Source organism: Chaetomium tenue (genome assembly GCF_020726465.1).
Source record: "Chaetomium tenue strain MPI-SDFR-AT-0079 chromosome Unknown F5144scaffold_5, whole genome shotgun sequence".
Classification (NCBI taxonomy): domain Eukaryota; kingdom Fungi; phylum Ascomycota; class Sordariomycetes; order Sordariales; family Chaetomiaceae; genus Chaetomium; species Chaetomium tenue.
This window is the reverse complement of record NW_027117333.1, coordinates 1,283,363-1,301,815: the sequence shown is the minus strand read 5'-3', so window position 1 is coordinate 1,301,815 and position 18,453 is coordinate 1,283,363. Positions and strand designations below refer to the sequence as shown.

Below are 18,453 nucleotides of genomic sequence, written 5' to 3'. Positions count from 1 at the left end.
CACTTCGCCATTTCTCTCGTTTCTTCCGATGAGTGTCAGGGACCGACCTATAGCAGGGATAGAGACGCCGCCACCTTGAAGAGAGGGCCGAAATCATCATTAGACGGAGAGGAGTCGAATTCGGCGACGACTTATGGGCGAAGCGCTTGGCCCGCGGCTCAAGGCTGCCGTGACTAGTATCCCAAAGCTGACCATGCGCAACCGCCAAATCGGCGTGATCGGCGCCTTTTTCATATTAATATTCTGCTTCTTCTCGCTTTCGAAGACATCCCCCGGCAGTCTTCGAACGCAAACCGGAAAAGGGGGCACTGCGCAAAAGTCTCCCGAGCCGCCCAAGACCAAAGAGATCATCACCTTTACGAGCAAGAAGTTCGCTACCACCAAGCCGGGGCCGGTTCCCGGCGGCCCGCACCCGATATGGCACCTCATCAACGACGCCGAGCGCGAGTTTGAGGCGGTCAAGGCTCGCCAGTCCAAGAACCTCCGCGCCGCCGTCGCCGAGTATCGCCGCCGCTATGGCCTGCCGCCGCCCCCGCACTTCGACAAGTGGTGGGCGTTCGCGAAGAGCAAGAACGTGCAGTTGGTGGACGAATTCGACACAATACACGAGCTGCTGACGCCGTTTTGGGGCCTGAAACCGTCGATAGTACGAGCGCGGGCGCGCGAGGCGCTGGGGACGACTGACAACCAACTCATGGGCTTGCAGGTGCGCAATGGCAATGTGTCGCACATCTTCGGGGGCTTCGAATGGGTGGGGCCGGCCATGGTTAACATGATGCAAAGCTTCGTCAAGCACCTGCCGGATATGGACCTGGCCTTCAACGCCAACGACGAGCCGCGGGTCGTGGTGCCGCACGACGACATGGTGCGGCTGGTGCACACTGCGAAAACGAAGGCCATGCCGGCCGCCAATGCCGCGACGTCGCTCCGCAACGGCTTCACCAAGAAGCCTGCCGGCCTCAACTACAACGGTCGCTTCGACGAGGTCAAATTAACCCGCTTCACCTTATTCGCCCACCAGCCCGTCTGGACACACTCGCGCATGTCCTGTCCCCCGGACTCCCCTTCCCGCAATCTCGAAGAGGACGAGCAGTTTGATGACATTGAGAAATACGCCGTCGGCGACCTTGGTTTCGTCTCCAACTGGACCGCCATGTCCGACGTCTGCTTATCCCCCTCGCTCGGCTCCACCTACGGCTTCTTTGAGCGACCTAACGCCTATGGCGTGGTGCACGACCTCTTCCCCATCTTCTCTCAGTCTAAAATCTCCTCCTACGCCGACATCATCTATCCATCTCCCTGGTACTGGGCGGATAAAGTCCCCTATACCGAGGATAGCGATCCGGCCTGGGACAAGAAACTCAACCGCCTCTACTGGCGCGGTTCCACCACGGGAGGCTTCTCCCGCAACGGTGGCTGGCGCCGCCAGCACCGCCAGCGCTTCGTCCAGAAGATCAACGCCCCCGACCAAGCCCAAATCCTCAGCCCGCCGAGCAGCGGCACCCTAGGCCGCCGCAGCCCCGACGACACCACCACTACCAAGCCGGTACAGCACCAAAAACAGCCGAAACCCGCCCCCCAAGACCAAAACCAAGACCAAGACCAAGACCAAGACCAAGAAAAACAACAACCGCCACCCGCAGAACAACAACACCAACCACAAGAACAACAATGGACAGCGCACGAAGTCCCGCGCGGCGAGTACAAGCAGCTCTTCGACATCTTCTTCTCGCACATCGGCCAATGCGACCCGACCGACTGCGACGCGCAGCGCGCCTTCTTCCCCGTGCAGGAGTACGCCAAGCGCGACGACGCCCTGCAGTACAAGCACGTGCTCGACATGGACGGCAACGCCTTCTCCGGCCGCTTCTACGCCTTCCTGCGCTCGCGCAGCCTGGTGTTCAAGTGGGCGATCTTTCGCGAGTGGCATTATGAGTGGTTAAGGCCGTGGCTGCATTATGTGCCGTTGAGTTTGCATGGGGAGGAGTGGTTGGAGGTGGTGCGGTTTTTTGCGTTGGATGGGGGGGCTGCTGCTAATGCGGCTGCGGCTGGTGGTGGTGCTGCTGCTCCTGGTGGGGAGGGGGTGGGGAAGAAGGGGGGGGAGAAGGGGAGCGGGAAGGGGAAGGGGAAGGAGAAGGGGGGTGAGAAAGAGAAGAGGGAGAGGAGTGCTGAGGTGTTGGGTGCGAAGGAGGCGGAACGGTTGGCGTTGCGGAGTCGGGAGTGGGCGAACAAGGCGTTGAGGAATGAAGATTTGGAGGTGTGGCTTTTTAGGTTGTTGTTGGAGTGAGTTTTTGGCCCTTTTCTTTTTCTCTTTCTCCCTCCTTACTTTCCCCATCCCCTCATTGGCCTGGGTTGATCAAGAGAGAGATATACTAACCTGCCCAACCAACAGATACGGCCGCGTCGTGGATGACGACAGAGAAAATATTGGATACGCCGGCTGAGCTGGGTGGGCCGAGCTTGAATATTTAAGACGGACGGGGCCGCCATTGGATGGTGTGCCCGCCCGTGTGATATATACTTTGTCTATAATCATAGACTGCTGACCTCTCCTCCTCGCGGGCAGGGGCAGCGGAGCGTGGGTTGGATCGGTCGGATCGGTTTGGAAAGGAAGAATGGGGCTGGCTGGCTGGCGTTCTTGTTTGCCTGCTCCGGTTGGATCGAGCGAAGCGTAGAAAGCGGGTATGGATACTAGGACCGTGGTTTTGGTGGCAGGTATTTATTGTATTCAGACTTGTATCACGGTTAGCGTAGTAGTAATGGTACTTTTGCCGTTCTCCCATGGTTGGTGTCTTAGTCTGGCTGCGGTTCACTCAGTACGAAGTCCTGGATTCCATTGCATGTCTAAAACCCATCCATTTTTGGCATAATTACCTGTCAAACTCCGCGCTCGAATGAGTGGCCTAAAAGTACTACCTTGTTTTCTGATTTTCAAAATTAGCCTCCCCCCCTCATCATTCCTCCTCCCCCTCTGCATCCTCCTCATCGGACTGCCGTCTCCCCCCGTTCGCCGCTGGAGGGCTGGCTGAGCCGCGATCACTCGCCTCCTCCCTTTCCCTCTCGGCGTACTCGCCCACATCCCCGTCCTCCTCCTCCTCCTCTTCGGGCAGATCACCAACGGGCTGCCTCTTGTAGCGCAGCAGCTCGGCCTTGAGGTCGTCGCCGGGCTCGTCGATGCGCACGTGCAGCTCGTCGAGGTGGGTCTCCTCCTCGTCGGTGATGCCGATAGTGCGGGCGATGTTCTTGGTGCGCTGGTTGCGGATGGTGGTGCGCTGCATGACGGGGTAGTAATAGACGGCCTTGTGGGCGCTGTCGTCGGTGCGGCCCTTGGTGGTGCTTTCGTCGTCGCGGAAGGCCAGGATGACTTCCTCGTCGTACTTGTTGTCGTGGTCCATCTCTTTTTCCTGCGCCGTCTCGTACGCGCGCACCCGCGGGAACCGGAAGCTGCCGCCGGCTTCGCTGCTGGTGTAGAGGGACCGGCTCTCGCGGTCGGGGTTGTCTACGTCGAACTTGGTGCGGAAGTGTTCACCGGTAAGGGTGTCGGCCGGGAGGAAGAGGTCGTAGTTCATCATCTGGGATGGTTTGGGCTGGGTCGGGTCGGCCTCCCAGGCGGCTCGGGCGTTTTCGTAGATCTGCTCCTCGGCGGCGGTGCGCTCGATGGGTTTGAAGATACCCGACAACAGGCGCGTGTCGTACGAGTCGGTCGAGTTGACTGGGTTGCTGCTGAACTTGACGGTCACGTACGCGCCCGAGTCGGGGAAGGCTTCGAGGTCGGGCAGAATGGGCAAGGCATCGACAACCTTGAGGTTCCGCTTTGAGGGGTGCCTGACGCGCGTCCGGTCGGCGAGGTTGGCGGCTGCGACTTGGAAGCTCTTCTCAACGCGCCGCTTAATCCAGGCGGGCGTGCCCTTGTCTGGCTCAGGCGAGGCCTTGCGCTTCAGGGGACGTTTTTGGGCGTTGCCGGACGATGCTTTAAGGAACACATTGTCGGCTCCCTTTGGCTTCGCCTGCACCGAGGAGATGTACTCGGTGCGCCTGAGGAAAGACACGGCTGTGTCGCCTATCTTGGGCTTTCCGAGCTGTGCGATACCACGGAGAAGGGGCTGGTCACGGGGATGAGGGGGCGGCGCTTGAGCGGGAGCTTGGATGGCTGTTTGGATGGGCGTGTCAGTGTTTGCTTAGGCTGGTGCGTGAAAGAAGGGCCGGAGGGGGAGGACTGACAGCTCTCGTCGCCATCAAAAACTCCCGGCATCCCAACAAGATCCAAGGGCATTCCGAGCTCGGCATCGGCTTCGATATTCAGGGGTTGCTCTCGCGCCAAACGAGAAGCGAAGCTGGGCGCTGTGTATTGGCCGCTCGCAAGCCCCGTGTTGGGGATGTCGAGCAGCTTCGGGGGGTTTGGTGGTGGAGGGAGCGCATTGGAGTATCGTATCCTGGCAATGTAGTCCTGGTGAATCATGCGTTCGCCGCCGCCTCTCGATTGTGAAGACGACATTTTGTGCGATGTTGGCGTTTTCGTGGTGTCGGAGAGTTCAGAGCTGGCGTAGTTACTTTGTAAAACGATGCGATTGAGTTGAAAGCGCGGCGCGATTCGGCTTGGCACTGGCGTGGGAGCGAGCATCCAAAACCTAGTCGGGTTAGGGTTTTCTGCGGCGATGTTCGTGTGCCGGCCGGGAGGTACCTACACAATAAGAAGGGGGTGAGTGGAATCCTATTGTACAATAAGCGGATGAATACCTCAATACCAAGTTTGAATATAGATGAAATAGAAGGGAAAAGGATGTGATATGTGGGGAACCATTAATGCAGCACCCTGGAACGGATTTTGCCTTTATTTAGGTACCTATCCCGTCTGCTTGCGAGCCCGGAAGGAGTGCTCAAAGGCGGCGTGAATACCTTTACGTGGGCGACAGAACCACTTCGCTTGATTGACATCGTCTCGTACAAGGATACTACGAAGATATTCCGCCCGCCATCCTGTCCCACCGGCCTGTATCATCATCGCCCCCGTGCCCGTCTCGCTCCCGCAATCCCTATGGCAAACCGCCCCCTTTCGAAAGGCAAAGATTACGCCGAGCCTGCCCGCCCCCCAAAACCCACACCGGTGCGGCGGCTGCGGGCTGATTAAAAATATGAGTACATACATAGAGTTTTCCAGGACCGTCGTGAGCTCCGAGCATGCGTCATAATACATTGAGAACTGTAAAGATACCCCCGCCGTTCTATCGCCAAAAGCCGGTCCCATGCGCCCAGTCTCCCGAAATAGCGCGCCGGATCGACGGGGTGTGCCCGCCTCTCCGGGCTGTCGAAAAAAAGGCTCAGGCGCTATTCTTAGTGTAGCGCGCCTTGCCGATGGTGAACGGCACGTAGCGGTACTTGATCATGTGTTGAATCTGCTTCCTCACTGTGGTTGGTACATGTCAGCATTTTGCAACACTCTCTCATCGGATATTTGTCGAGGGGCAACCCACTGGTCAAGATAAACAACATGAACCAGTACATGACCAGGACGGGCCAGAAGACGGGCACGTTGAAGACCTCAAACCAACTGCACGCAAAGGAAATGGCGACGGCGCGGGTGGCCGAGTGCCAGAACTTGAACTCGGGCAGGCGGCGGATGAAAGGCCGGAACTCCTCGTCCTGCTTTGTGGGAAGGGAGCCGATGGCGCCATCCTCCATGTCGTTGTCGAGCGCATCGTTGGACGGGTCGAATTTTGGTTGGAGGAAGGCGAGGAAGAGGTTCAGGAGGTAGATGCCGAGCGCATATGCGACTATTCAGAAGGTTAGCCTAAGGCTCTGCCATAGAAGACTACTATTCCCCGAGTTTGGATCACTAACCGATGTACCAGCCCTGTGCAAAGAACACGCGCACGAAGAAGAAGAACAGGGCGACGCCGGTGCCGATCCAGCGGTAGAGGACGAAAGGGGTAGACTGGTCGAGGAGTGCTTGGTATTGCTGCAGGCCGGTTAGCGACATGGCAAGACGGGTATCCGACAACACAATCCCTTTGTCGCAACGTACCCTCTGCAGCTTGTTAGTCTGCGCAGTGACAGTGCTGAAAGGCGTCTGCGACTCGTCTGGGACATCCATCGTGAAAAAGCTGGGTGCGCTGAAAGGTGGTCGTCGAAGGAATTCGAAGGGTTCCAATCGTATACTCGTACTATTGTCGAAAGTTGGTTGAAGAAGAAGAAAACGAGGCTAGAAATCGAAAGCGGAAAGTTGCCCGTGGCCCCGTTGCGCGTCCTTTGATACACGATTGACAGCGTAGCGGCGTCTGTTGGATAAGCCACCCTCTGAGAGATTAGGGGGAAATTTTTGGGTGTGGCACTACGACGATCCCGGACGTTTGGTTCGATTTGGTTCTTGGCGCCGAGCGGGCAATCTGTGGCGCAAGCTGTGGCCTGTTTCAAGTGCTTGGCGGACAGTGTGAGAGAGTGAGCTCTGACGTCGCTGTTCCAGGCCCGGAAGCAGCCATCTCAAGGTACGCTGAAGAGCAATTAATGTTCCCATTCAGAGCTTGCCACATCCCTAACGAGTTTAGAATATTTATGACCACTCCAAACAAAAAATGGATTTCTAGAATATTTACTTTCCCGCTAATCTAATACTTATTCAGTGTAGGAACTGTAAACACGCTCCAGCCGGTGACATGTGCTTAAACCGAGGATAGCCTGCAGGCTAAGATAAAGTGGATGTTAGCGACAATCAACTGTACCGTTAGACCGAGCATCCTCCCAGCTTCAACCTTTTGGTCTAGGACACTCTCATCCCCAATCTCAGCAGGATCATACTGTAGCACATTCTATTATCACACAGCCACCAAGATGAACGCAGCAGCAGTCCGTGCCAATGCCCTCCGCGGCCTGCGGCCCATGGCCTCCCGCTTCCAGCCGAACACTCTCCCCCAGATCACCCGCTCCTTCTCGGCTTCTGCACGCCGCAGCTACGAGTTCATTGAGGTATCAGAGCCCCGGCCAGGCGTCGGACAAAGTAAGCACACACACACACATCACTCCCAACTCACACTTTCTTCATCCCAATCCCCGACCGATACAAGACAAGACCCCTCACTAACCCCCCCTCCCCCTTTCCTCGCAGTCACCCTCAACCGCCCCAAAGCCCTCAACGCCCTCTCCTCCCCACTAATCAGCGAACTCAACACCGCACTGCGCACCTTCCAAGCCTCGCCCACCATCGCCGCGGTCGTGCTCACGGGCTCGGAGCGGGCCTTCGCCGCAGGCGCCGACATCAAAGAGATGGCCCCCCTGACCTTCAGCGGCGCCTACACAAACTCCTTCATCGAGTCGTGGTCGGAGCTCACAACCACCCTCAAGAAGCCGCTGGTGGCCGCCGTGTCGGGCCACGCGCTCGGCGGCGGCTGCGAGCTCGCGCTGATGGCCGACGTGCTGTACTGCACGGCGACGGCCAACTTCGGGCAGCCCGAGATCAAGCTGGGCACGATCCCCGGCGCGGGCGGCAGCCAGCGGCTGACCCGTGCGGTGGGCAAGAGTAAGGCGATGGAGCTGATTTTGACGGGCAAGTCGTTTAGTGGCGAGGAGGCGGAGCGGTGGGGGGTGGCGGCCCGCGTGTTTCCGAGCTATGAGGCGCTGATGGAGGGGGCGCTCGCGACGGCGGAGACTATCGCCGGGTACTCCAAGGTGGCGGTGCAGGCGGCGAAGGAGGTGGTGAATAAGAGCCAGGACTTGCCGCTGCGGGATGGGGTGGAGTATGAGAGGCGGTTGTTCCATGCGCTGTTTGGGAGCCAGGACCAGAAGATTGGGATGAAGGCGTTTGCGGAGAAGAAGAAGGCCGAGTGGAGCCATGAGTAGAGAGATGCACTAGGTAGCTTGTGGGATGGGATGTAAACAACCAATCTTTGATATGCTATCCAAAACAGGGGGTATAGGTAGTCACTCTCATCCATCAAAACCTCCCAAGCACCCGCACATACGGCGCCGGAAACAGCCCCCCAGCACCCATATAAAACCCATGAAACCACTCCCCATTCACATCCTCCAGCTCCAGCACCTCAGCCCCCTTAGGGAACATCAACTCATCCTCCCCCCCAACCGCCGGCGTCCACCCCCACCCAGCCACCGCCTTAGGCCCGATCCCCCCATCAGGCGGAAACGTCCTCACAAACCGCGCCTCCGTCCCCCCCAAGGCAGCCGTATCAACCCTCACATCCTCCGCAAAAAGCCTCTCCACCCTCCTCCCCGCCCCACCACCACCACCACCCCCAGAAGACGCACCACCGCCCTCCACAACCCACGACACCACCTGCACCCCGGGCTCCACCCCACCCACCGCAACCTCAAACCGCAGCCTCCGCCCCCCAACCAAATCCCGCTCCACCCGCCGCCGCATATGCTGCCCCGCCCCGTTCCCATTCCCAGAGCCGGCGGCGGTTGCGGACACATACCCCACCACCACCATGCGGTGGCCGCGCAGACAGCGCCGCCAGCCCGCGGGGCCGTTCTCGGGCGCGATGCTCCCGTCGGTGAGGAGGGCGGTGTAGCAGGGGGTGCAGATGTCCGAGCCGCCGTCACTTGTAGCTGAGTTTGGGGAGGGATCCTCGTGGGGTTGGTTTGGGTGGTGGGGAGGGGAAGGGGAAGGGGGAGGGCAGGTGTAGCAATGGAAGCGGGAGTCGGTTTGGGGGATGGGGATGCGGCAGGATGAGCAGGGTGGTGTGGAGAGGAGGGGGTGGAAGGTACCTGTGGCGGTTTTGGTTGTTGTTGTTGTTGATGATGATGATGGTGGGGGTGTGTTGTTGGTGGTGCCGGCTGGGGTGGTTGCGGTGGTGACGGGTGGGGAGGTCAAGGGGGAGGAGAAAAGAGGGGGTGGGGGGTTATAGGCCAACGCGAGCAGCGGGTGGGAGCATGACTTCCCTTGCTCGACGCAGCCGTTGCAGAACCCCCACTCGCCGTCGTTGCAGACGTCGCAGCGCCAGTAGCAGTCGTTTGTGAAGGCTGAGCAGCGGCTGCAGAAGGTGCCGCTCTGGAGGCGGTCGAGGGGGTTCTCCGTGGTGAGGACGCGCCGGCCTTCGGCACCGCCCGGTACTTGCTTCGGGGGTAGGTAGCGGTTGGCTGTGAGCGTATGCGGAGGGGGCGCGGGCGGGCCGCTGAGGTTCTGCTTCTCCCAGCGTGCCCAGGCGGCCGACCCGAAGCCGAACCAGTGCAGGCAACCCTTGCGCCTGCGCCAGCAGTCGAGGCAGATGTTCCACTCGCCGTTGTGGCAGCGGTAGCAGTTGAAGTGAAGTTCGTATTCGATGTGCTCTTTGTGGCAGACGCTGCAGTTAATGACCGGTTCCTTATACCGCGGTAGTTGTGGTCGCGGGGGGGAAGGAGGCGGAGGAGAGACCAAGGTTGGGCTAATAGGCCCCGAGGCACTGCCCAGTGTTGGTGATTCCGGCCGGACGTCAACGGTTGGTGGACGGCTGGACCGTTGCCTGCTGCTGGCTGAGCTGGATCGAGTTTCTGTTTGGGCAATGGCTCCTAGACCCCCAGCTGCTCGGGCGCTAAATGGAAGCTCTCGGTTCCTCGGGGAATCCATCCGTGACACCGGTGCTGTGGCCGACGTAGGTGAGCTTGAGCTCCTCGCCTCGATGCCCATGCTCGGCCGCCTGACATGTGAGTCGGCGGTCCCGGCCCTGGAGGTGAGGTCTGTCTGCGCGCGAGACCCGACCCTGATATCACCCACAGCCTGGGTAGGCACAACAGGCAGGGTGGCGCTTCGGTTTCCACTGCTGGAGGCCCGCCGTCTCCTTGCCGGTTCCTGTACCCCGAGCAGCGCCGAACTCGAAGGGGGATACCGCCCGCGCTCCTCGTTGCTACCCACGCTCGGTGCCCTCGAACGAGGAGCGTGCCTGCTCGTCGGCCGTGAAGTCTCGTCGGTCCGCGACCTAGGCCTCGCCGAGACCTCCGACCGATGCGAGTGCGCGCTGGCGTTGCTCCTTCTCCCATCCCTCCTCTCGCGATGCCGTCTCCTATACGCCTCGGTAATCTTCCGACTCAGCTCATCGTTGTTCTCCAGATCAAGATTATCCAAATCCAAGCCATCCAACAACCCCTCCTCCTGAATCTGCCTCGCAAACGCCTCCACCTCCCTCTCAATATCCCTAACATCCATCCCATCCGTACTAATCAAACTCCTCAACGACGACTGATGCTCCACCTGCCGCGCCCTCACCTCCGCCGCCGCCGCACCACCCACCCCATGATCATGCACCTCCCTCCCCCTCTGACGCGATTCACTCCTCCGCCTCCCGCCCCCCCTCCCCCCACCGCCAGAAGAAGCAGAAACCCTCTCCGTCGCCTCCCTCAAACTCACCGCCCTCACCTCCTCCACCAGCCTCCTCTCCTCCTCATCCGCCCTCCTCTCCTCCTCCGTCCGTTCCTCCACCCGCCTCACCCTCGGCATGACCCTCTCCCCCTTCCTATACCTCGCATCCATCTCCCTCTTCTCCTCCGCACTCTTCCCCCTCCCCGGATTCAGCGCCACAAACATGTCCAGCAGACTAAACACGCGGGCGTCGTGCTTGGTGTCCCGCACCCCGTCGCGGCAGCTGGGGCACGTGAAGATGGGGACGGAAGGCGGGGGTGGTGGGCCGGGAGCGGTCTCGATGCGCTCGGCTTGGAAGTGGAACCATTCTTTGAGGCAGGCGCCGCAGAAGGTGTGCAGGCAGTCGAGGAGGGTGAGCGGTTGGTGGAGGAGGTCGGTGCATATCTTTTTGTTTAGGGGGGAGGGGGTTAGTTGTGAGTTGGCGTTTGGAGGCGGGGGTTGGGGGGGGTGGGGAGGTGGATGGATGGAAGGGTGGTGGGTGGGCTTACGGAGCAGGTTAATTGTGCCTCAAGGTTGGGGGCCAGTACGGGCGGTGTTGCTCGTTGGGGGGAGTCGGCCATGTTTGTTGTAGTGGTTGGAGATGGTGGTGGTGGTGGTAGGTGGTAGGTGGTGGTGTATGGTCGGGACCGGACCCGACTGTCTGGTAACCCAACGCTCAAGATCAGGACCAAATCCGGGGTCAGGTAGCGGGGTTGTTGGGATGAATTTCTGTCAGGCTTCTTCAAGTGGCACCTTCGTTCGTGCCTGGTTCGTTCGAACGGTTCCGGGACGGGCCGTTGCAGATCTCGTAGGGAACAAAAGAAAGAAAAGAAGAACAGAAGGAAATTGGGTGTAAATGGGAAGGAAGTCTTGTCGGACTACCTACCACCCATCCACATATGCATGCGACAGTTGAGCGTAGTAAGCTCGAAAGACGGCACCGAGAAACCGGGGCTAACCATCTCGTGTTTCGGTTGAGCCGAGCTGCAGTGGAGTGGGGGCATATAGGCCCCAAAAGCTGTTCGATAGGTCCGGTCTCCAGCCGGTCCATCCACCACCTGCGCGGCATCCGAGTAGATCAACTCATGGATACTGGTCCCTCCTTGAGCAAGTCTGACTTCGTTTGTCATATGACTCTTAATGACTATATACCATGCATCCTGTAAACCGCTACGGTACCTATGTATGCTCTCTGAATGTGTTACCCATAAACCGCCAAAGGAAACTCGAAAACTCCCTGTAGTGTATGTTGCGCAAAGCCAAGCTCGCATCTTGCTGATCTGAAACTCCAAACGCGCCGCATACCTAACCTAATCAAGGATAATCATAAACAAATCCGTTGCAAATGCTCTTCTTACATCTCTTCGTTGCGCTCGGGGCTGTCGGGGCTGCCACCCTCCCATTCTTTGCACATACCGTACCACGCCCGATGGACGCACCGGCTCTGGGGCGGATCCACGTCTGTGGGTGCCGGCGGGGGTGCTGTCGTAGGGCTGGGCATGCTTGGGGGTGGGGTAATAGTGCTCTCAGGTTCCTGTGTCGACGTGGCGCCAGGTGCTGCAGAAGTCTCGTCGTTGCAGCCCCAGAACCGGCCTGGCGTCATGCAAGTGGTAGTTGCAGTCGTCGTCGTTGTCGTCGTGGTAGTGGTCTCGTCGGTGGTGGTCTTGTCTTTGCATCCAAACCAGCCCCTAGTAAAAAGTTAGCAGAATTCATGCGAGCCTGATATGCTTACTTACGGAGTAAGGCATGTAGTTGTGGTCGTTGTCGTTGTCGTTGTCGTTGTTGTGACTTCAGATGTCTCGGTCCCAGTCGCAGTGGTCGACTCGTCCAAGCAACCCCACCAACCCCTGAATGGCATCAGTAAACATCCACAAATCAACAAGGGGATAAAACCTACGGTGTTTTGCAAGTCTCGGTGCGGGTGCGGGACATGGATGTCGTTGTCGGAGCGCTCGAGGTCGTCGTGGTCTCGGTCCCGTTGCTTTCGTACATCTTCCAGTTGCCACAGTCCCTGCACTCGGGTGTGAACTTGCACTCTGGAACTGTATCGTACTTCAGAATGACGTCGCGAATCACCGCTACGATCTTGTGCGTCCCGATACCGACGCGCCATCCCTTGTCACCCACAGTGTCATAAACGCACTCGTGGCCCGTATGGCAGGCCGACTCCATGGCGTAACCGGCGAACGAGCACGACGCTGTCGCTCCGTTGCAGGACCCCATGTAGATGGGGTCGGCTGTGTGTCCAAAGTGAAAGGCGCCCGTGTAGTCCCTACTCTGGGGCGCATTCGGGTCGGCACCTGGAGGCACGGGTAGCCCCAACCGCCCTGCGGGAAGGGCATCGGGCACGGCTTGGAAGGTCACCACCGGCACGCCATACGTGAGGCCGAGAAACGAGCTGACAGCTCCGCCCAGCGAATGGCCGGCGATCCAGACACGCGAGTCGGGATAGACCTCGGTAACATTGGCGTATAGTTCGCGCGCCGCCTGGTAATAGCGGCTTTCCTCACGGAGGGCCTGTGTGACGCACGTGTTGTTACACGTATATGTGCCGGTCGCGCAGTCGCAGACTTGATGCCAGGTCCACGGCCCCTGTTGGGCGCAGCAGCAACTGAAGAAGAGGTTATCGTTGACCTTGTCGTTGGTCGTAGTGCCATCTCCGTCGAAGACAGCAGGCGAGGTCCCCTTCAGCCCGATCACAATCGTCGAATTGTTCTCGTCGGCAAACACGTGGCCGCGTAGCCCATCGCCCTCCCAGCCAAAGTCGAGACTCCGGTTGAACGGAGCGCCGACGTCTTGCCAATCGGCTTTGCCCGGCCCTTCCACGTAGGCGTTGGCCGCCATCAGGGCCATGGTCAGGACGGTGCCCTTGTCGGTGACGTCGGGCCCGGCAACATCATCGACCGTCCATGCCGATGGCGAGAGCACCGAAACGAACCCTTGCTGCCGTGACTGGGCCACCATGGGGTCTACGACACTGGGCCTCCGATCCACCAGCCGCTGTATCCGGAGCGCATTGCTTCGAGCTCGTAGAGGCCCGATGCGCTCGGCCTCGTAACCATCCTCGGCCGCCAGCCACACGTCTGCATTCGACGGGGTAACGTCGTGTTTTCGATGGAGGCTTGGGTGTTTGTGGGTGCCGTGATGGTAAACGTGTCGGAGGGTCTAAGATGGAGCACGGGTAGTCAGCCATTGGTATCGATTACATGCCGTAGCACTGATAACACTGATAGCACTGAGCAACTTACGAATATGTGTTCAGCGGGCGCCGGGGGCTCTGGTATTAATGGGGCGATCGGAGCGACTTCTATCGGGAGAACGAGCTGTGCATCTGGTTTCGTATTTCCTGCCGCAGCGATGGGGGTTGCTGACAGGGCGAGGAAGGACAGCAGCAGCCGGGCCGTGACTCGGCCAGTCGAACTGCACGTCGAGCCGGCCTCCCTCCTCTTCGGAAACATGCCAGGCGTTGTATCGATGCGCGTCGACGTTAGGAGCGAAGGGCGTATGCTATGTAGAATGGGGAAAAAAAAAGTAGTGTTGTCGTTCGTTACTCCATCAAGCCGAAATTCCCGTGTAGTGGTTTGGTTTGGTTGGAAAAACGGAAGATGCGCGTGCCTCGTGGACGGCACTCAGATGACGACGGCATCGCTCCGGGGTTGGCTGGCAACCCGATCGGATGCAGCGCCACCGCCAATCAAGGCCGCTGCCTCGCCCGTTGAGTAAAGAACAGGGGCCCGTATCGGTGATAAGGCGGTCACGCGGATTGTGCAGCGGCCCGGCAAGCGGAACCTACAGAGCTACCCGCGACAGGGAGGATCCCTAACAGGCACATGATTCACTGCCCCAGATTCGGGCGAGGGGTCTGACGTGCAAGCTTCTATCGCTTCCATTGGGCGGCTGCCCGTTGAGAAACTGTTGAGAATCCACTGCAGGTGCCTGGAACTGGTGACGCTCACAGATGCAAGATGGCCGCAGAGTCCGAGACTTCCCCAATTGAGATTGTTTCTCCGGATTTCCTCTGGCCTTTCTTGGGGGTCTTTCAAGGCCCTCATGGTTCAAACATCCAGGCCCGCTCTTCGAATCGGCTGGGGCCTCTGACAGAGCCCTGTAGCCCATCCGAGCGGGCACCTTGAAGACCACGCCAAGACCACTTAGGTACACTGTGACCAGCAACTGACATTCTCGTTCATAGAGTTGAGTGAGTGATGCTGCGTTCCTCATTGGTGTATTTGGCCTTTTAAAATAGGTATTGGAATGTCTCGAGTTTCCCTATCATCCGTATAAACCTATGGCTCGGTTTCAAGGCCCGCTGCTGCGTTATCAGTCCCTTCGGTCGAGTCATCCCGTTAGGCCCGGGGTTGCCTGTACCGGGCTCGGCTTGCGTCGCAAACGCGCCCCTTAACCCAGCGCCGCGTCCCCTCTGCGTCCCCACATTCAATGCTCCCACTGTCTCGCGTGGGGAGAGCTCCATATTTCGCAGTTCGATAAACGGCTAGGAGAGTTCAAGATACACACACATGTCCCGTCCCACCATCTTTATTTTTGTGCTCTGAATATCCGTGCAGCAAATCTCGATTGTGCACATCTTGTTTTTGCAACGACGAATCAAGAAAACGGCCCCGCGGTCTCGATATCGGCCACCTGCTGATCACCCGCCCGGGTCCGCTTGTTTCAACATCCCATCTTGGTGCATCTTGGTGCATTCTAGGGTGGTCCGCTGCTTCATGCGACTGAGGTCCAGCTCTGGTAAGGCCAAGCCCACCCTGCGACTCCGGGGTGACCTTCATTATGATATGAGAAGGGTGCCCAAGAAGATCGGGCGGCCCTTCTCATCTCGTATCTTCCAAAGCTGCGATTCAGGGACCTTATCCAGACACTAACGCAATGCTATCCAGTCTGATCTTCAGCGGCAGCCCTATGGCTTCCAACTCCGACCCGGCGCAGAGCCCAAATTCCCAAAGACCGGTACGCTCCTTTCGGGTAGAGCGCACTACTTCTCCTGAGCCAACGACACGGATCAAGAGAGCCAGCACTTTTGAGAATGGACCCCCACCCGCCAGGCTGTCCCTCCGAACGGCCTCTGGGACACAGGTGACACAGGGGGGCGGGGATGAGGCGCCGGACACCTTCGTCAGTAGAATCAGCGAGGAGGCGATCGAGCCACCAAGGGCTTCTGTCGACCTTGACGATCTTCCCATTGAACTCATCAGTTTGACGGACCGCTTCATCGATTCTTTGTCGGCCAAGGTGCATCCTACCCCACCCAACATTGACAACCTCGCCTATATGTTTCAAGAATTCTATGGGACAGCCTCGTCACATATCCAGACTCACATCGATGCTTTGGCCAGCCGGCAGAGGCGCGAAGATGCCCCCCCTCTCTCGACTCGAGCATCAGCAGCCAGCCTGTTGCGAGCAAAGGCCACCTCACTTGGCACGAAGGACAAGACTCCCCTTAGGCGGGATTCGGACCAGCAATTATTGACCGCCGAGGAATACGCAAACCGAAAGAAGGCGAGGCGGGCGCTGGAGCAGAAGAAGTCGCTCCTAGAGGAAGCTGTGGAAAGGAGGTTATGTGAAGGCATTTACAGCAAGATCTACCGCCACCGCAGCACCCAGGACGAGGCGCAGGACGCTAAGCTCCGGTCGAAAACAGCCGCCCTCTCTGTGGTTGGCATTGGCCCGGTGGATCTCGGGGTCGAACTCGGCACGGCAGACAACGACCTGGAGGCGGCCGCCAAGAAGCAAGAGGAGGTCAGGGAATGGCTGGAACAGGCGAGGAACCATCTGGCGTTGATGAGCCAGTCAAGGTATCCCCTAGGGAAGCTGAACCACCTCAAATCGGCCCATAAGAGTATCATCGACACGCTATCTCACTTCCACCCCTCCTCGTCAGCGGACGAGCTGATGCCCATGTTAATCTACACCCTCATCACTCTAACCCCTGAAAACCTCAGCGTCATCAGCGACGTCAACTTCATTCAGCGCTTCCGTTGGGAGCCAAAACTCACAGGCGAGGCAGCCTACTGTCTCACAACCCTCGAAGCTGCCGTCTCCTTTCTCGAGACAGTAGATCTCTCTACCCTCCGGGCCGACGAAACCCCAACCGGCCCGCTCAAAAACCCCGGCTCATCACCCCTACCAAAGGGAGACACCTTCCCGCCAGCCTTCTCGCCCACCTCGCCCGCCCCACCAGCCCACGGCCCCAACCCTTCCTCCGAATCCGCCTCAGCCAGCCTCAGCGCTGCCCTAAAACAGCAATCCCAAGCCCCATCCCCATCTCAAAGCCCGGCCGGGTTTCGCGCGACAGTCAACGCCCAGCTCCGCGCCCGCCGCCTAAGCGATCTCGTCCGCAACACGCCCACCCCCGCACAGGCCCTCAACGCGGCCTCGGACGCAGTCCTCACCACCGCCGATCAGAGCCTCAAGACCATCGGCAGCTCCCTCGACAACAGCTACAAGTTCCTCCTCGGCAAGCTCCGCGAGCGGGCGCCCGACGCCGTCCTCACCAAAGCCGACGGCGGCGAAGTCATCGTCCCCAAAACCCTCGACGACGCGCGCAAGCTCATCGGCACACCGCCCCTCCCCAACCCCGACGACGACCTCGCCCCCACCCCCGAACTCTCCCTCCGCAACCCCAGCCCAGAACAAGAACCCGAGCGGCCCCCACTCCTGAGCTTCATCTCCGGCACGGGGCGCAAGGCCTCGCGCGATCACAGCGCCGACTCCTCCCGCAGCGCCGGCTCGTCCTCCCGGCGCGGCCTCGGCGTCGAGGACCACCACCCCCACCACCACCAGCAACAGCGCCGCGCGGAACCCGGCGCGCCCTCGTCCACCACCCAGGTCACTGCCACGGGCAGCAGCCCCGTCGTCACCAGCCCGCCCATCATCGACTCGATGCGCAACCTGAGCAACTCGTTCAACCCCATGGCGAGGCTGTCCGCGGGCATTGGCGGGCTGAGGGGGTTTGGGCGCTCGTCCGCGGCGACAACGGGGCCGGCGGGAGCGGGGAGGGCGCCGACGCCGCCGGCGAAGGATGCCGGTGGGGGTAGGGTGGGTGCGGGTGCGGTGGTGGGGGCGGAGGGGGGGGATTTGGCTACGGTATGTTTTTCTTTTTTTCTTTTGTTTTTTTTTTCCCTCGATGTCTCACCTTCTTCTATCTGTCTTTGTCCCTCTTACACAATCCAACGCGGGTTGTTGATGGCCGTTGGCATGTGGAATAAATACTAACAAACCTACCTTCCCCAGGCCTTCCCGGACCTTGCCGCTGTGCTCCCGCCGAGGGAACCCCCCAAGATCAACCCGCCTCATAAACGCTTTATGGAACTGCAGAATGCGGCAGACCTCAAGCTCGGCGAGGTGTTTGATTTGTTGAAAGACTACAAGCGTCTGGCTGGGGCGTTGAAGGAGATGGGTGCTTTTAAGGAGTAACGAACGGGGCGTGTCCTCTCTTTTTATATGATCAAATTTCTGCCATGATGGTTAGTCGGGGTTTGTCTTGCCATTTTCATGTTGGAGGTGCGGAAGGGATAGACGGGTAGGAGCATGTACTGGCTGGCTGGATCATGGGCGAAGCGATCTATGTGCTAGATGGATTGGGTGGGTTGGATAGACCAGCGAAAATCATTCATTGTTTTAACTGCCAAACAAACTTTTCCTTTTCTTCCCCATCAAGTGAACTGTTGCCTGTGATTCTTTTTCTCTTGTTTTTCTACAACTTAATTAGGTAACTAACTGATATTGATAGGGTTCGGTTTATATGTAGGAAAAGTTATTAGGGTTGGGGTTATATATGGATGAAGCTACCTGGTATAGTCCCATCTGTTAGAATCGTCCCAAACGGCCGCCTCGTTTTCATAGGCTGAGCACATGCCCATAGATATACCGATTCTGCGCGGCCAGTTATACGAGGACCACAGCAAAACCGGCCGGTAGTGGCTTAATTGGCACTGGCTGTGGTCCTCTGGCTCCGGGGCGACTTGTTCCTGCACCCAACTGCCCGGGCGGGAGGTTGTGGGTTCGAGTCGGTCCTGGGGCGCTACTCAATGTGAACCCGACGGGGTTTCACTAAATGCAAACCCGACGGGGTTTCGTAGCCGGCAGAGTCTCGACGGGGACGGGGGCCGGTGAGC

At 59.0% G+C, this 18,453-nt stretch overlaps 8 protein-coding genes across 8 annotated transcripts; 3 read left to right on the top strand and 5 right to left on the bottom strand.

Annotated features, from left to right (window-relative positions):
* Positions 1 to 193: 193 nt before the first annotated feature.
* F5144DRAFT_593911 (uncharacterized protein) lies at positions 194 to 2,444 on the top strand (the record flags this gene model as incomplete). The annotated part of the gene is made up of 2 exons (XM_066790510.1): positions 194 to 1,923; positions 2,393 to 2,444. 2 exons carry the CDS (start codon positions 194 to 196, stop codon positions 2,442 to 2,444), a joined length of 1,782 nt encoding a protein of 593 aa, XP_066641132.1.
* A 424-nt stretch (positions 2,445 to 2,868) lies between these two features.
* Positions 2,869 to 4,710, bottom strand: F5144DRAFT_282953 (RNA polymerase II-associated). The gene is made up of 3 exons (XM_066783730.1): positions 4,686 to 4,710; positions 4,222 to 4,628; positions 2,869 to 4,150 (listed from the first exon to the last, which is right to left on the bottom strand). The coding sequence occupies exons 2-3, from the start codon at positions 4,619 to 4,621 to the stop codon at positions 2,955 to 2,957; spliced, it is 1,596 nt and encodes a 531-aa protein (XP_066641131.1). The 5' UTR covers positions 4,622 to 4,628; positions 4,686 to 4,710; the 3' UTR covers positions 2,869 to 2,954.
* Positions 4,711 to 5,089: 379 nt separating this feature from the next.
* Positions 5,090 to 6,289, bottom strand: F5144DRAFT_282773 (retrieval of early ER protein Rer1). Its single transcript, XM_066783727.1, has 4 exons — positions 6,023 to 6,289; positions 5,839 to 5,956; positions 5,472 to 5,771; positions 5,090 to 5,404 (listed from the first exon to the last, which is right to left on the bottom strand). Exons 1-4 carry the CDS (start codon positions 6,089 to 6,091, stop codon positions 5,319 to 5,321), a joined length of 573 nt encoding a protein of 190 aa, XP_066641130.1. The 5' UTR covers positions 6,092 to 6,289; the 3' UTR covers positions 5,090 to 5,318.
* Positions 6,290 to 6,825: 536 nt separating this feature from the next.
* Positions 6,826 to 7,830, top strand: F5144DRAFT_494729 (ClpP/crotonase-like domain-containing protein; the record flags this gene model as incomplete). The annotated part of the gene is made up of 2 exons (XM_066786051.1): positions 6,826 to 6,991; positions 7,100 to 7,830. The coding sequence occupies 2 exons, from the start codon at positions 6,826 to 6,828 to the stop codon at positions 7,828 to 7,830; spliced, it is 897 nt and encodes a 298-aa protein (XP_066641129.1).
* Positions 7,831 to 7,924: 94 nt separating this feature from the next.
* F5144DRAFT_493307 (uncharacterized protein) lies at positions 7,925 to 10,902 on the bottom strand (the record flags this gene model as incomplete). The annotated part of the gene is made up of 2 exons (XM_066785965.1): positions 7,925 to 10,726; positions 10,831 to 10,902. 2 exons carry the CDS (start codon positions 10,900 to 10,902, stop codon positions 7,925 to 7,927), a joined length of 2,874 nt encoding a protein of 957 aa, XP_066641128.1.
* Positions 10,903 to 11,050: 148 nt separating this feature from the next.
* Positions 11,051 to 11,827, bottom strand: F5144DRAFT_282697 (uncharacterized protein). Its single transcript, XM_066783725.1, has one exon. The coding sequence runs from the start codon at positions 11,590 to 11,592 to the stop codon at positions 11,200 to 11,202; it is 393 nt and encodes a 130-aa protein (XP_066641127.1). The 5' UTR covers positions 11,593 to 11,827; the 3' UTR covers positions 11,051 to 11,199.
* On the bottom strand, positions 11,533 to 13,888 carry F5144DRAFT_282711 (autophagy protein atg15). The gene is made up of 4 exons (XM_066783726.1): positions 13,570 to 13,888; positions 12,219 to 13,486; positions 12,058 to 12,168; positions 11,533 to 12,009 (listed from the first exon to the last, which is right to left on the bottom strand). The coding sequence occupies exons 1-4, from the start codon at positions 13,777 to 13,779 to the stop codon at positions 11,676 to 11,678; spliced, it is 1,923 nt and encodes a 640-aa protein (XP_066641126.1). The 5' UTR covers positions 13,780 to 13,888; the 3' UTR covers positions 11,533 to 11,675.
* Positions 13,889 to 15,205: 1,317 nt separating this feature from the next.
* F5144DRAFT_549151 (uncharacterized protein) lies at positions 15,206 to 17,752 on the top strand (the record flags this gene model as incomplete). Its single annotated transcript, XM_066787561.1, has 3 exons — positions 15,206 to 15,286; positions 15,422 to 17,374; positions 17,570 to 17,752. The coding sequence occupies 3 exons, from the start codon at positions 15,206 to 15,208 to the stop codon at positions 17,750 to 17,752; spliced, it is 2,217 nt and encodes a 738-aa protein (XP_066641125.1).
* Positions 17,753 to 18,453: the final 701 nt, after the last annotated feature.

Excerpts from the sequence above, each read along its gene's own strand:
- F5144DRAFT_282953 (XM_066783730.1), bottom strand. The coding sequence starts at position 4,621 with ATGCTCGCTCCCACGCCAGTGCCAAGCCGAATCGCGCCGCGCTTTCAA. Across the intron at positions 4,151-4,221 it reads TTTTGATGGCGACGAGAGCT|CCATCCAAGCTCCCGCTCAA; the intron begins GTCAGTCCTCCC and ends CCATCCAAACAG.
- F5144DRAFT_282711 (XM_066783726.1), bottom strand. The coding sequence starts at position 13,779 with ATGTTTCCGAAGAGGAGGGAGGCCGGCTCGACGTGCAGTTCGACTGGC. Across the intron at positions 12,169-12,218 it reads ACCGAGACTTGCAAAACACC|GGGTTGGTGGGGTTGCTTGG; the intron begins GTAGGTTTTATC and ends GATGCCATTCAG. Across the intron at positions 12,010-12,057 it reads ACAACTACATGCCTTACTCC|GGGCTGGTTTGGATGCAAAG; the intron begins GTAAGTAAGCAT and ends ACTTTTTACTAG.
- F5144DRAFT_282697 (XM_066783725.1), bottom strand. The coding sequence starts at position 11,592 with ATGCGAGCTTGGCTTTGCGCAACATACACTACAGGGAGTTTTCGAGTT.
- F5144DRAFT_282773 (XM_066783727.1), bottom strand. The coding sequence starts at position 6,091 with ATGGATGTCCCAGACGAGTCGCAGACGCCTTTCAGCACTGTCACTGCG. Across the intron at positions 5,957-6,022 it reads AGACTAACAAGCTGCAGAGG|CAATACCAAGCACTCCTCGA; the intron begins GTACGTTGCGAC and ends ACCGGCCTGCAG. Across the intron at positions 5,772-5,838 it reads TGCACAGGGCTGGTACATCG|TCGCATATGCGCTCGGCATC; the intron begins GTTAGTGATCCA and ends CCTTCTGAATAG.